The 13693-nt window shown below is 34.3% G+C and overlaps 2 protein-coding genes across 3 annotated transcripts; one reads left to right on the top strand and one right to left on the bottom strand.

The window, feature by feature from the left end:
* On the bottom strand, positions 1–2756 carry LOC136220420 (polygalacturonase-like). The gene is made up of 4 exons (XM_066008240.1): positions 2313–2756; positions 844–1133; positions 391–619; positions 1–288 (listed from the first exon to the last, which is right to left on the bottom strand). The coding sequence occupies exons 1-4, from the start codon at positions 2754–2756 to the stop codon at positions 64–66; spliced, it is 1188 nt and encodes a 395-aa protein (XP_065864312.1). The 3' UTR covers positions 1–63.
* Positions 2757–8843: 6087 nt separating this feature from the next.
* On the top strand, positions 8844–13693 carry LOC136218040 (2-alkenal reductase (NADP(+)-dependent)-like). 2 transcript variants are annotated; one of them, XM_066004764.1, is made up of 7 exons: positions 8844–8999; positions 9908–10076; positions 11642–12299; positions 12426–12603; positions 12767–12933; positions 12998–13080; positions 13151–13693. In XM_066004764.1, exons 3-7 carry the CDS (start codon positions 12057–12059, stop codon positions 13521–13523), a joined length of 1044 nt encoding a protein of 347 aa, XP_065860836.1. In that variant the 5' UTR covers positions 8844–8999; positions 9908–10076; positions 11642–12056; the 3' UTR covers positions 13524–13693. The 2 variants fall into 2 exon arrangements, with proteins under 2 accessions (XP_065860836.1, XP_065860837.1); XM_066004765.1 differs by lacking the exons at positions 8844–8999; positions 9908–10076 and having other exon boundaries at positions 10118–12299.

Genomic DNA, 13693 nt, shown 5'->3' with positions numbered 1-13693 from the left:
TTTGCTCTGCAGACAATTTTTTTTTAACCAAATCCTAATGAACCATACTGAGTTAGTTGTGGCTTATAACAAGCAGCTGCTGGGCTGCACATAACCTGAAGTCATTCCATATGCATTTTTACAACATGAATCTGCTGCTCCATTACTCTTCTCACTCAGTTTTACATTATCTATCACGATCCCTGTGCACGGATTATTTTCGCTACAATCAAATTTCACCGCAACTTCTGTTGCTGAGGTTCCATGTATGTCTTGGTACGTTATGTCACTAATTTTAACTCCAGAATCCTGTGGAATTATTAACAGTTTGAAGATATTAATTCATTATATTCCATCCAAATCATGCATGTAATATGAGAAAAATTAATTAATATTTTACTAATTAGTTACCTGGCCAGGACAATTTATGCTATGAGGGCAGTAATTCTGATCAATCACGATTGGATTTTGGACATCAACCATAGTAATATTTTGGAAAAGGATACTTGTTGCAAATCCATTACTAGGTCTACCCCAAGATTTTATTCTTACACCATTCTGTGTGCTATTGAATCTCACTGTTTTAACCGTCACATTTTCCACTCCAGCCTCTTCGAAATCCTTTCCTAGACTTCCTATGCTGCAATTATTAATAAATCCAGAAAATAAAAATTACTCTCGGGCAGAACTACCCCGACTTCGGAGAAAAAAATGAAAACTTATATTTAACGGCGGAATATTCCGTCGTAAACATATACAATTTTCCGCCGCTGATTTTGGGACCGCTTTTCCGTCGCTGATTTTTTATCGCAAAAAAATCTGGGTCCGCATGTATGACAGGGTAGTTAGTTAATTAATAGTTACCTGATCCCATGGCCAGGACCACAAAAAATGTCTTGAATCCACAAATTGGTAGCACCAGGGCCAATTGAAATGCAATCATCACCAGTTCCGATGGTTGAGTTGAAGATTGATACGTTATTGGAAAGTTGAATATGGATGCCGTCGGTGTTTGGGCTATGAACGGAAGAGGAGACTTGAACACCTTGTAATTTGACGTTGTGGCAGCCATTAATGTCAATATTGAACATTTGGCTATCAAGTGATGTTAATCCATTGATAAGTATGTTGTTTGAATTCGAAAATGTTAGGGACTGCACATCATAATTGTATAATTGTATAGAAAACCGTTAGTACTATATCAAAACAATCCCTCAAAATATATAGATGTGTAGGATTAGGCCTACTCAACTATTGGAAATGATTTTAAAGTATTGAATTGAAGGGGTTTAATATTTGCACGTGATTTTCAACTGTATTATGTCAAGTGAACTATCAATGAATTAGAGTACTATAATTGTTGTGCCCATCAATTTGTGCACTCAATTAACTTATTCTACTTCTTTCATTAAAAAAAAAAAAAACTTATTCTACTTCTCAATAATAATAATAATAATATTTATTTTTATATGGAAAAATGAATTCATTAAATATTGAGAGGTAACAAATTACAAAAAGTTATATAATAAATGGTCTAGGATTAAATTGGTCTTGATCATTCAGACAGGGCCAGTGCTAAAGGCAGGCCACAAAGGCCCGTAAGTAGGGGCCTAAGGAGCTCTAAACATATTGAAAAGATCCCTATTAATAATTTTTTGTATATAAATTTACTTTAAAAAAAATCAATGGAATCTTGATTTGAATATTAGTGAAATCAAATACTAGACTTTAAAATAATAACTACATTGTTTAAATATGTGTCTTCTTTGTTTACTTTGTTTTTGACAAAGTAAGTTTTACTTTGTTTTTTTCTACCATTAAATGTTATAAAGACCTAAATTATAGCACGCATATATTCATTTTTTTTAAATGTAATTAAGAATATGAATTATTTTAAGAAAAAATAATACTCATAAAATATAAATGTCTTTATTTATCATTTTATACAAACAGTCATTAGCAATTAACTAAGTTTTACCAAATAAGCTTAAAAAAAAAAAAAAAGCTGGTCAAAAACAATTTTTTTGTGAGACAGGGAACAATAATTAACAATATAGGATTAGACGTCCAACGCCCTTCCTTGGTAAAGATTTTAAAACTCAAAGCAAGAATACGACCTAGGTAATTCCTTGAGAGATGCAATAAAGAAACACTAAGCTTTAATTTACACTTGTATAATAGCAAACTGAGAAAAGATCATTAATCATTGAAGTTCAATCCCATTTGAAGCAGTAACTAAAATTCTTGTGCTATATTCTACAAATTAGAGTACTAAAATAAAGCTTGGATATTATCAGTAACATTTACTTATTGTGGAAAAAAAGTTGACATACCGTTGCACCAGAGGGACAGTTCTTGGAAGAAGACTTGCAGGACCACAAACTAGAACCTTGAGCATCAAGCACACCACCAGACAGAGTAATCCCATCAACATACTGAAAAATGAGCCAATATCCAGCATCTCCCAGAACCCAATAATCAGATGGAGCCACAAGTGTTCCTTCTACACTCACTGAAATTGCAGTGTTGTTGCACGGACCCTTAAATTCAATTTTACTAACCAGGAATCTCCCTGAAGGTACCTTAATGGCAGCAGAAATATTAGATGCACAAGCTTGTGTCCATGCAGCAATAAAAGCCTTGGTTGAGTCAGTTTTTCCATCTGCATTGGCTCCATAATTTAGGACGTTGTATTCTAAGGATGAAGCCAAGGAAAGGAAGAAGAAAACCACAAGAATGAATGGACTCATTGGTTTTGATTTCTGCCGGCGGGACATATGGAGATATATGATATGTTGTAATTAGGAGTTTTTTTATCGTTAAAAAGGAAGGAGTAGATGTATTGGGGTTTGAGTGCCAATTGAGGCAACAGAATTAGCATAACAAAATAAGAATGCAGTCACGAGCTATGAAGGCTACATCTAACAGATTATATAATTCTTCTTCTTCTTTTCTTTTTTAATAAAGGCAACATGAATGATAAATTCAACATTTAGTTGTCATTTCTGGTTGTTGTCTCTGTAATCAAGCCAGGAAATCTTTTAATCATCTCTTATTCCAATGTGCATTCCCTAAGGAAATTTGTTTTCCATCTCATATATGTTAGGAAAATCAATTCAGATGGATGGCACGTTTCAAGGTCTTTTTTTTTTTTATATGCATAGATGGGTTGAGAGAAAGAAGATAGTGATGTTTTAACCTTCAACCAAACCACCAAATCATTCTTAAGCTAAATTTGAATGGAATGAAAAACACCCAATTTTGCGTCAAAAACCCTAACTCGAGAGAAATTTTGAAATTGATTTGTTAAACATGATAAAAGTTGACTATTCATTTATAAAGACATTAATTCATACTCCCCTAATCTTAAAGGGTAAATTATCTCAAAAACCCTAGCTATTAAAAGACAAGAAAATGGTAAAAATGCGTCAATTTACAACAGAAAGAGTGAAAATTGTTCCCCACAACACGTTTCTTACCAAGTCAAGAAATGACTCGGCGAGTCAAGTGGTGTTGGAGGTATTGCCTTTAACATTGTATGTGACTCGGTGTGAGCAGCTGGAAATTCGCACCTGGATCATCACATCCTTAGTTGTTACATTCGATGGACAGTAAATGGGGCATCATGTAAATCTTGCTTACTTTCGGAGGAGCCCAATAATTCCACTGCGTAGTCTGGTGTCAGACTCGTGAGGAATAGTATCGCGTACACTTGGTTTCCAAACGATAGAGTTGGCACCTGGTTCCAGCCAATATGGAAAGTGCGCTAAGGCTGGTTATGAGGGACTATTTTTACCTTCCAAAGACTAGGTTCGTGGACAATCACCTACTTACTAATTGTTAAATAAATTTAAACTTAGTATATGATTTTTTCTATAATTGCAATGTCAATTTACAGTTATATACATTTATATACTAACACAATATAAATACGTATGAACTTTTATAAGATATAAATTGTTCTTTTGACACGAGTTTTATTCAAAATGATTTTAAAACCTTTTTATTGAAACTGGTTCAAAACGCGACTTTAAACTATTTGAAATTTTTTTATTGAAAATGATTCAAAAGCTTTACTAAACATAGTTTTGAAAATCTTTATCAAATCTTTACTTGAAAATACTTTTTTTATTTAAAACATTAATTTCAAAACCAAAGCGTCAAAACAATAAGATATATTTCAAAATAGTCTCACAAACACAAGAAATAAATAAATCAAGAAAGAAAGAGATTGAGGGATTTTATGCCTCTTAGTGTTACTCTTGGAGCATGCCTCTAGTATATATTTGGTGTAGATTAAGCACTTGGAGTCCTCTTTGAGTGCTTCCAATCTCTATATGGATTTTTTGAATTTCTAGCATCTAAAACCTCATGTCAAAATGAAATGCTTTTTGACGACTTTTTTTTCTTTCTCTCTCGAAGATTACGTGAACTTTCTCTCTGTAACTTTTTTTTACTTTCTTTCATTGTTTGTCCCCCTCAACCCTTTAGGAAATGTGTTTTTTATAGCACACCCTAAATGGTGCTAGTTGTGGTTAGTACCTTCTAGACGGCAGCCAACTAATGATTATCTTCCCTCAAAAAACTATTTGTGAGCGCAGGCTCCACCGGGTGGAGTTGCGATTTGTTTTTCGATCTACACCTCTCGAGGTCGTGACAAACTCTATGGTGCATGATCCTACGACTTTATGTGTTTGGTTTTTAGCATTTCAAACCTTCCGAGTCTTTATCGTTCAGTAACTCCAGCATTTCCATCGATCATATGCACTTCAGAATTTGATTGGTGCTTCTTCGTTTTTGGATAAGTCACTTACATCACCAGAACCGCAAATTTGTACTCACATGTTGCCTCTCGCTTAAGTGTTTTCAATCCGTATTTAAAAATTGGCTCAAAGATACTTGAGTGTAATGCCAAAGATAGATGAGGGAGGGAGAACACATCTATGAGACCAACTGGTTGTTTGGGCATCAAGCGTATACCCTATTGTGTTTGGGGTGGCTTTGACCATTTTAACTAATTCAGTCACGTTAAACATCTTTCAATCGATTATATTTTATTGTGTTTCCTCTTCGATTGAAAGATAAACACAAAGTAGTTCCATTCCTTACCTATTAGTACACTGCCATGCTTTTACCTGAAATCGGCTTATGTCGTTTAGATGGTGTCAGAATCTTCCTCATCTTTGAGCGGTAGCCTTTGTGGCTAGTTAAGATTCGCCTCGTCTTAGACGGGTCACATTGATGGTTTATTGATATTTGTCTCATTTTAGAGGGGGGTCACATTTAGTGGCATATCGAGATTTGCCTCATCTTAGAGGGATCGAATTGGTGGTTGGTTGAGATTTGTCTTGTCTTAGAGGAATCGCCTTGGTGGCTGCTCAAAATTTGCCTTGCCTTAGACGGGTTTCCCCTAGGACTTATATGGTCTTTTTTAAAGAAAATTCCTATTGAAGGAAAAAATATTCTTTATTTAATTATTTTAGTCTAACTATGAAACATATAAAGAAAAAAATACTTCAAAGATCAGTCATCTAGACAAATTTGCACACCTCTCATTAGTGGCTAGCTAGCTAAAAAAAAAGGGGACAACTCCTTTCTTTTGTCTATAAATAAGTGGGAGGTGGAGAAGAAAAATGTGCACCTTCCCCCTCTCTATAGATTTCCTCTCTCTATGTATTTGTTCTTTCAAAGCTTGTTTTATTTTATCTTGTGTACATTTTCTTACTTTGTATCTAGCTTTGTAACCTTATGCTTCTTTAGGTGTTTCTCTTTTTTATAAAGAATGTTGTTGGTCTCATGTGAGGTTAGATTAGTTTCAAAAGGGGGTGAATGGAACTATTGGTTAATTTAACCTTTAATTAATTTTTCTCCTATCGTTCAATGGCAAGTACAGAGGCAAGCTTCGGAATCAGAGACAAAGTTCAGTCTACTGAGTTAATCAGTATACTGAGCTTGATTCTGCTTCTGACGTATGCGCTCAGAGGACAACTCATTTAGTAGAGCTTCTGAATATTCTTAAGATAGATGATAGTTGACATGCGTACAATAATTAGAGCTTTTGTGTGGGATAAATAGATCAGAGCAAGCAATATAATCATATGTGATAAAGGCAGAGTTAAGAAGTAAGTTATTCAGCAGATTTATACTGGTTCGGCCTCTTGCCTACATCCAGTCCTCATAATTCTTTCTTTCGAGATTTAATGCACTGAAGTACTCTTTCATGGGTCGAGCACAAACCTTTTACAATAGATAGAGCTTCTGTAAAGTACATTCCTTTACAACACAATCAGTTATCTATCTCTCTTGTTATTCTCGCTTATAACCGAAGAAATAACAGAGCTTCTGATTTACAATAGAAATTGGTTCTGATATAGAAATCAATTGAACTATTCTCTCTCTAATGAATTTACACAAATATGAAAATGAATGTGTATAGCTATTTTGCTCTAGTTTTTCACTTGAAGATTTTATCTCTTTTTCGTGTGAAGATCAGTTGTGAGGATGAATTCTTGAGTTGGCTTTTATAGTGGAGCATTTAGAGAGGATCGTTTGAAATTCAAAAGAGACGTTGGAGGGAAAATCCTCTTCTATCTTATAAAATGCTTCTGGCCATTAAACCAATTTATCCATAAGGAAAAAGTTGTCGTTGACGAAATCAGGCTTCTGTCAATCGTTGAGCCGCGCGTCAATGATCGCCTTCTGACTTCTGGCGTTGGAGACTTCCAATCTGAATACTTCCTTAAATGGTTGATAAAGAGAGACGTTTGTTTGGCAGGCTTGTATTATGTCTTATTCTCAACATCTTTCTTTACATGCTAAACAAACAATTATAGCAATTGATAAGAAATATAAGCCCCTAGCCTTGCAACATTCCGGAACCAGTCCATTCAACATTTCATAATCAGTTAAATAGCAGTGAAGTCCATTAAACCAAGCCCGCGATAGTATAGCTCATACCTATATAAATAGTATGACCATGCACTAGTAAAAAGATGCAAACTCTCTCTAGAAAATTATTTTCATTACCTAGACTAATTTTAAGTGATCATTACCTTGTTGTTACTATCTTATATGTTGTAACAAACCACTAGAGTTGTTATAACATATTTTAGCTTGTTAAATAATGTAGTAATAAGTTTTTTTTCCTAAAATGCAAATTCTAAGCACTTGAGAGTCACGGCTCCATCACTGGCGCTGGATTTGGCATGTGTTGGTATACGTATCATATTTGGCGAGTTAGGTAAAGTAATATGTTAATTTACCCTTTCGATCCTTGTAAATTATAATTTGGGTAGTTATTGTTAATTAATAAAAAAAGAAAATTGACCTTGTAAAATTTTGAAAAACTAGTAGCTTGTAGTGTGATGTTAGGTGGCAATTTTGTGTCAAAATCGTGTTATTTTATATATATATATATATTTCATATGGCTTTTTATGTCAATCTTTTCGTGCCAGTCGGATTGTTCACCCCTATGGTCGTCTTGGGTGAATTGTGACCTTGTACGCTCGTGTTGGGTGAGCAACAGCGGCTTCGTCACAGTACTTACTTATGGATTGTCGCTATAAATAGTGTTTTATGTCATTGTCCCTGTTAAACTTGTTGCTACCCAACTAAATTGCTGGCAACCATTCGTGGACGCTCTTATATCTCTAATTATCATTGGTGAAGCAGTAATGAGTAACAAGCAGGTTATTCTCAAAAACTACGTTTCTGGTTTCCCAAAGGAATCAGATGGGTAAATTACACTCATAGCCACTCAACTTTATCCATTTTAAATATTGTGGCCACTGAATTTCAATTCTTAACGGTATGATCACTGAACGTTACACTTTTTAACACAGGTGGCCACTCAATTTTAACTAACTCCTTAAAGTGACCGTTAACGCCAATTAACGACCTCAAAATGAAAATATTCAAGAATTAAAATTATTCAGAATGACATTTACCATAAAACCACATTTTTTATTTTCCAAAACCACATTTTTTGGAGTTTTTTCTCTCTAAAAATTCACTTTTTCTCCTAACAAAGCAACACCTAAATGACCTCAAAACGAAAATTTTCAAGAATTACAGTTCCTTAGAATATCATTAACGCTTTGAATTTTTTACTTTTAGACTGTCAACGGTCGTTTTGAGGCGTTGAGTGGCCACCGGTGTTAAAAGGTGTAAAATTCAGTGGCTATAATGTTAAATTGGTAAAGTTCAGTGGCTATAATGTTAATTTACCCGGAATCAGATATGCAAGTGAATGTTAGAACACCCCTAGTGGTTTATAAAGGGGACTGAACTGCAAATAAAAAAGAATGAAAGTGGGTATCTAACCATTAGGTTGGAAAATTTATAAGTATCTAGATTTGGATGGTATCCAAATTTAGACAGTATTCTTAAATTTGAAGAGTGTGAAACAAAAGGGCAGTACAGTGGGAGAAGGGAAACAATGCGCTGACGTGTCGCACAGGGAGAGGAGGGCGTCACATTCAGTTGTTGAACTGCACGTTGCTCATCTTTTCTACGAATTTAAAAAGACACAAGCATAGAAAATACAAACCCAAGTTTCCCATAAATTGAAGTTTTTATTATTATTTATTACTCAATTATATTTTCTGGGCTAAATTTGTTTTCTAATATGGGATGGATTTTAAAATTAATTATAATTTTATTCTAAAAATCAAGATTTAACATATAAATTAAATTATGGGATTTTTTTGTATTATTTAATAAAAATTAATATAAATAATTAGATTAAAATAAAACATTATGATGTGTGGGATTCATTAAAATAAAATAAAGTGTCCAACTATTAGAGATAATTTATTAAGAGAATGTTATAATATGGAGGGTATTTTTTAACAGTGTATATGGATGAAGTGACATTGGTTGGATACTTATCTCATGATTCTAATGGGATTCTTGTCAAAAATCTATCTCTCTCATGTGATCTCTACATCCCTATATGCGAATGCTTATGAAGTCCAATCAAGAGTCTTCAAGCATCTTCAGTTCCTATTCTATAGGCTCTGTAAGTTCTTCCTTCTCTTCTGTTTTTCTTTATCTACTTAATTAATTGGATCTGCTATTGCATATAATAACTTGGAAAATGATTTTTTGTGTGTTGATGAAAACACGAAAAGCCAATTACTGGGTTTGGAGTGGTTAAATTATTGGAATCGAGAAAACCCTAATTTCAAAGAAGGAGATTTGGTATGGGGAAAAACTGGATGGGAAGAGTACTCCCCCATAAATTCACCCGAAGGCTTCTTCAAAATTCACCGCACTGATCTTCCCCTTACTTACTATACCGGACTTCTTTGTAGGCCTACCTACACAACACCATATATATGTCTAGTTCTGCTATTTTGTGTTTTTGTTTTGGAGAAACATGGCTATTCAGCAAGAATAGATTTAGGGGATTAACATTAACATATAGAACTATGCAACATTAGCATTAACATTAGCACTGTGCAACATATAGAAATGTGCAACATTAGCATAGTTCATTAGCATTAACATATCGTAGGTGATTTAATTTCATAGTTCATTAATGGGAAGCTCATTTTTTGTTAATTTGTTTGTATGTTTGTGCCACCTGAAGTCTATTAGCACCCTCCCGGAAGTTAATGCTATTATTGCATGGTTTTAAAATGCAATTCTAGATCTGTTTTTCGGGTTATATTTGTTCCTTTAGTGGCACAAACTAGGAACCAAATTAACGGGAAATCATAATTCTGTTGGATTCATAGTTAATGGAGTCTGAAAATGCTAACTTTAATGCTAACATTGCATACGTAGAATCTAAATTTGTTTTCCTCTAATAACTATATTGATAAATTTGTACCTTATTCCTAAAAGAAATGTTGATGTAAATTAAGTAATTGGAGTATTGTTCTCCTCTGTGTTTGATTCAAAAAGCACATTTGTTTTGATTAGGGATGCCTGGATTGACAGCATATGCTGGATTGTATGAGGTTTGTGGTCCGAAGAAAGGAGAAAAGATGTATGTTGCAGCAGCAGCAGCAGGTGCAGTGGGTCAGCTTGTTGGCCAATTCGATAAATTTATGGCTGCTATGTTGTTGGAAGTGCTGGAAATCAACAAAAGGTACTTACTTTCATTAGTTAATTCCCATAAGGAATAGACATATATTTGAGAATGTTGGGGGAAAAATGTTAGATGCAGTGCTTGTGAACATGAGAGCACATGGACGCATTGCTGTGTGCGGAATGTTATATGTAATTGACGAGTATGATATATAAAAGGGTTCGAATTCAAGGATTTGCAGTGTTTGACTATTTTGTGGAATATGGGAAGTTGTTGGATGTAGTGGTGCCTTATGTTAAAGAAGGAAAGATAAAATATATGGAGGACATTGTGGAGGGTTTAGAGAATGGTCGAGTCTGTTCACCGGTCGAAATGTCGGGAAACAAGTGCTTGTAGTTTCTCATCCTTAGACATATCAATTATGGTTAAAATTTGTTAAGAAATAAAGGTGTGTCTAATCAAGTAGGTAGTATGGTAGAGTCCAATTGACTAGCGATCTGCAAATAAATTTGGAAATTCTAAAATGTTTACCACTAACAAGGTTACTTGACTGCAGTAATGTTCATTCACCGTTAGATCTAAACTTATTAACTCTACGTCTTAGGATTCTTTGAATCTCCACCTTAGAATTCTAACAAGCCTAATCATTCATGGTCCAGGTGAACATTACTGTACTTGACTGTTTCTATTTCTTAAAACCAATTATTCTCATATGATCATATACGCATTGCCTTTTTATTAGACTCCAACTACAGCACAACTTCTCGATGAAATTAGCTAGACTCATCCTATAATAAATTTACACAAGTCATATGGTATAAATCAGGATTTGAAACTGTCTTAATTTGGTTTTTGAGTTTGCAAATTGCTCAGATAGTTGACAAGCTTACCAGATTAGGTTGTCCTGCACAAAACATTTGTCCATTTCAAAATATTTATCATGTTATATGTTCAAAAGAATTTTTTTTTTTTTTTTAATTTTACTATTAATAAATATTATGTTAAAGAATTAAAAGAAATGAAGTAATTATTATAAGTTTTTTATAAAATCATAAGTTCACACATTGAAAATTTTAAATACTAATATAAAATTTTGGATTTTTTTATTGACATTATAAAAAAATTGTTTTTAAATATTTGAGCTCCGGGCATCTATGAAGCACGGAAACTCTTCATGACATGCGTTTCCCTGTTTCCGGCAGATGTGGGAAACGGAAACTCTCGGAAACTGATACGAAACGTTTCCAGGCACGTTTCCGTAATTACCCAAAATATGAAACGCGTCTCTCAATTTTTAAACTGTTTTCCCTACCTATTTCGATTAAAATTCTGGAAATTCAAACTTTCTATTTTGCAATTCTTATTCAATCTAAGATTAGGAAAATTGAAACTTACTATTTAAGAGATAATTCCTTCCATGTATCCTTTGGTTTAAAGATCTTGCCCACATTTCTTTCTTATATAATCTTTGTCTCTTTAATCTCGATTGAGCTTGGACTTTCTTCCTCTTGTTCTTCAATCTTTTCTTTTTAATGTATTATTATATTTTTAATATTTATAAATATGCCCCTATATTTTTAATATTTACACATTTCCCCCACGTTTCTGTTTCCTATGTTTTTCAGAAATTCCGTTTCCCAGTATCGTTTCCGTTTCAGTTTCCGTATCCGTTTCCGTGCAACATAGCCGGGCATCCGGGACTCTGTTTTGGCCAGCTGTTGTTAAAACTCGCATTCTGGAGATATTTCACCACTGAAATAGAACTTTTTGGCAAGAAAAAAATCATTGCTATAAGGTGACAAAAGGGAATAATTTATCCTGGGATGAATTATTAAATTTGTGTGGTCATAAATACGTCCCTAAAGCATGTGACTTTTTCTATCAAGCTGTGGTCCTCAAGTTTAGTGAAACCTTTCGTTGAGCAATGATATTCTATCACTACCTCACATTATCTATGTCACACTCACACACACTATACATATTGAGACCCTAAAACACACATGTAACTGAATCAAAGAAGAATTAAGGTAGAGATTGACAATGGCAAGCAGTGATGAACTAGTTGTGAGTAACAAACAGGTTCTTTTCAAAGATTATGTTTCTGGTTTCCCAAAGGAATCAGATATGCAAGTGAATGTTAGTACCATTAACCTCAAATTACCTCAAGATTCTACTGGGATTCTTGTCAAGAATCTCTATCTCTCCTGTGATCCCTATATGCGAGTGCTGATGAACACTGACGAACAGTCTTCGAGCATCTTCAGCTCCTACACTCCAGGCTCTGTAATCTCTTTTCTTCTGTTTTTCTTTTTCTAGTTAATTAATTATTCATATACTTGCTGCCTAGAATAGTTATGCCTTAGGCTATTGATACTGATGAAATTCTCTGTTGGCCATGAAAATACGAAGCCAATAACTGGGTTTGGAGTGGCCAAAGTTGTGGAATCAAGCAACCCCAACTTCAAAGAAGGAGAATTTGTATGGGGAACAACCGGATGGGAAGAGTATTCTCTCATCACATCACCTGAATCCCTCTTCAAAATTCACCATACTGATCTTCCCCTTTCTTACTATACTGGACTTCTTGGTACGTAGCTCCTACTTACAGAAATGAGAAAACCATTTATATGTGCCTGTGGTGGGTTATGTTGCACGGAAACTCCTCTTCAGTAGCGTTTTGTGTGTCTGAGTCCATGTCTATGTTCCAAATCAGTTTCATGTTTAATTAGTACCACATTTGTTATTCTTAGGGATGGCTGGATTGACTGCATATGGTGGATTCTACGAGGTTTGTAATCCAAAGGAAGGAGAATACGTATATGTTTCAGCAGCATCAGGTGCAGTCGGTCAGCTTGTCGGCCAATTCGCTAAATTGATGGGTTGCTATGTTGTTGGAAGTGCTGGAAGTCAAGAAAAGGTAGTTACTTTATAATTGATCCATGTTAAAAAAAAAATCTCAATTTATTTTAATTTATGTTCAGGTAGATTTGTTGAAGAACAAATTTGGGTATAATGAAGCATTCAATTACAAAGAAGAACCTGACTTGAATGCTGCTCTGAAAAGGTCAGTATGGTTACATTATGTTTGAGAAGAATTGGTGACCAAATGCTCATGAAATTGAACATAAAAACAGGTACTTCCCGGAAGGAATAGACATATATTTTGAAAATGTCGGGGGAAAAATGTTAGACGCGGTGCTTCTGAACATGAGAACACACGGACGCATAGCTGTGTGCGGAATGATATCACAGTACAACCTTGGTGAGCCAGAAGGTACCTATAACCTGATGAATATAGTATATAAAAGGGTTCGGATACAAGGATTTTTTGTGTTTGATTATAGTTATGAGAAGTTTTTGGAAGTTGTGGTGCCTTACATAAGAGAAGGAAAGATAGAATATGTTGAGGACATTGTGGAAGGTCTAGAGAACGGACCAGCTGCTCTCATAGGCCTTTTTACTGGTCGAAATGTGGGGAAACAACTGGTTGTAGTTTCTCACAACTGATTCCAACCTTTGAAATTAGATTTCATATTAAGTTAATTTAATTTTACCTAAAATATTCAATCTTGTAATGGTCTTGAATGGATGATTTATGTTTGTCTACTGTCACAATGTGTCTAATTCTCTAGATGTGTTTTACTAAATTTTGTGTTTTATTAAAATTCATTATCTTA

Source organism: Euphorbia lathyris, chromosome 2 (assembly GCF_963576675.1).
Source record: "Euphorbia lathyris chromosome 2, ddEupLath1.1, whole genome shotgun sequence".
Lineage (NCBI taxonomy): Eukaryota > Viridiplantae > Streptophyta > Magnoliopsida > Malpighiales > Euphorbiaceae > Euphorbia > Euphorbia lathyris.
The sequence above is the reverse complement of the archived record's forward strand: the minus strand, read 5'-3'. Positions and strand labels throughout refer to the sequence as shown.

Bases quoted from the DNA above. Each gene is read 5' to 3' on its own strand.
- LOC136220420 (XM_066008240.1), bottom strand. From the start codon at position 2,756: ATGTCCCGCCGGCAGAAATCAAAACCAATGAGTCCATTCATTCTTGTG. The intron at 1,134-2,312 runs GTATGTCAACTT...TATGATGTGCAG, and splicing joins ACTGTCCCTCTGGTGCAACG to TCCCTAACATTTTCGAATTC. The intron at 620-843 runs GTAACTATTAAT...TAATAATTGCAG, and splicing joins GGTCCTGGCCATGGGATCAG to CATAGGAAGTCTAGGAAAGG.
- LOC136218040 (XM_066004764.1), top strand. From the start codon at position 12,057: ATGGCAAGCAGTGATGAACTAGTTGTGAGTAACAAACAGGTTCTTTTC. The intron at 12,934-12,997 runs GTAGTTACTTTA...ATTTATGTTCAG, and splicing joins GTGCTGGAAGTCAAGAAAAG to GTAGATTTGTTGAAGAACAA. The intron at 13,081-13,150 runs GTCAGTATGGTT...ACATAAAAACAG, and splicing joins TTGAATGCTGCTCTGAAAAG to GTACTTCCCGGAAGGAATAG.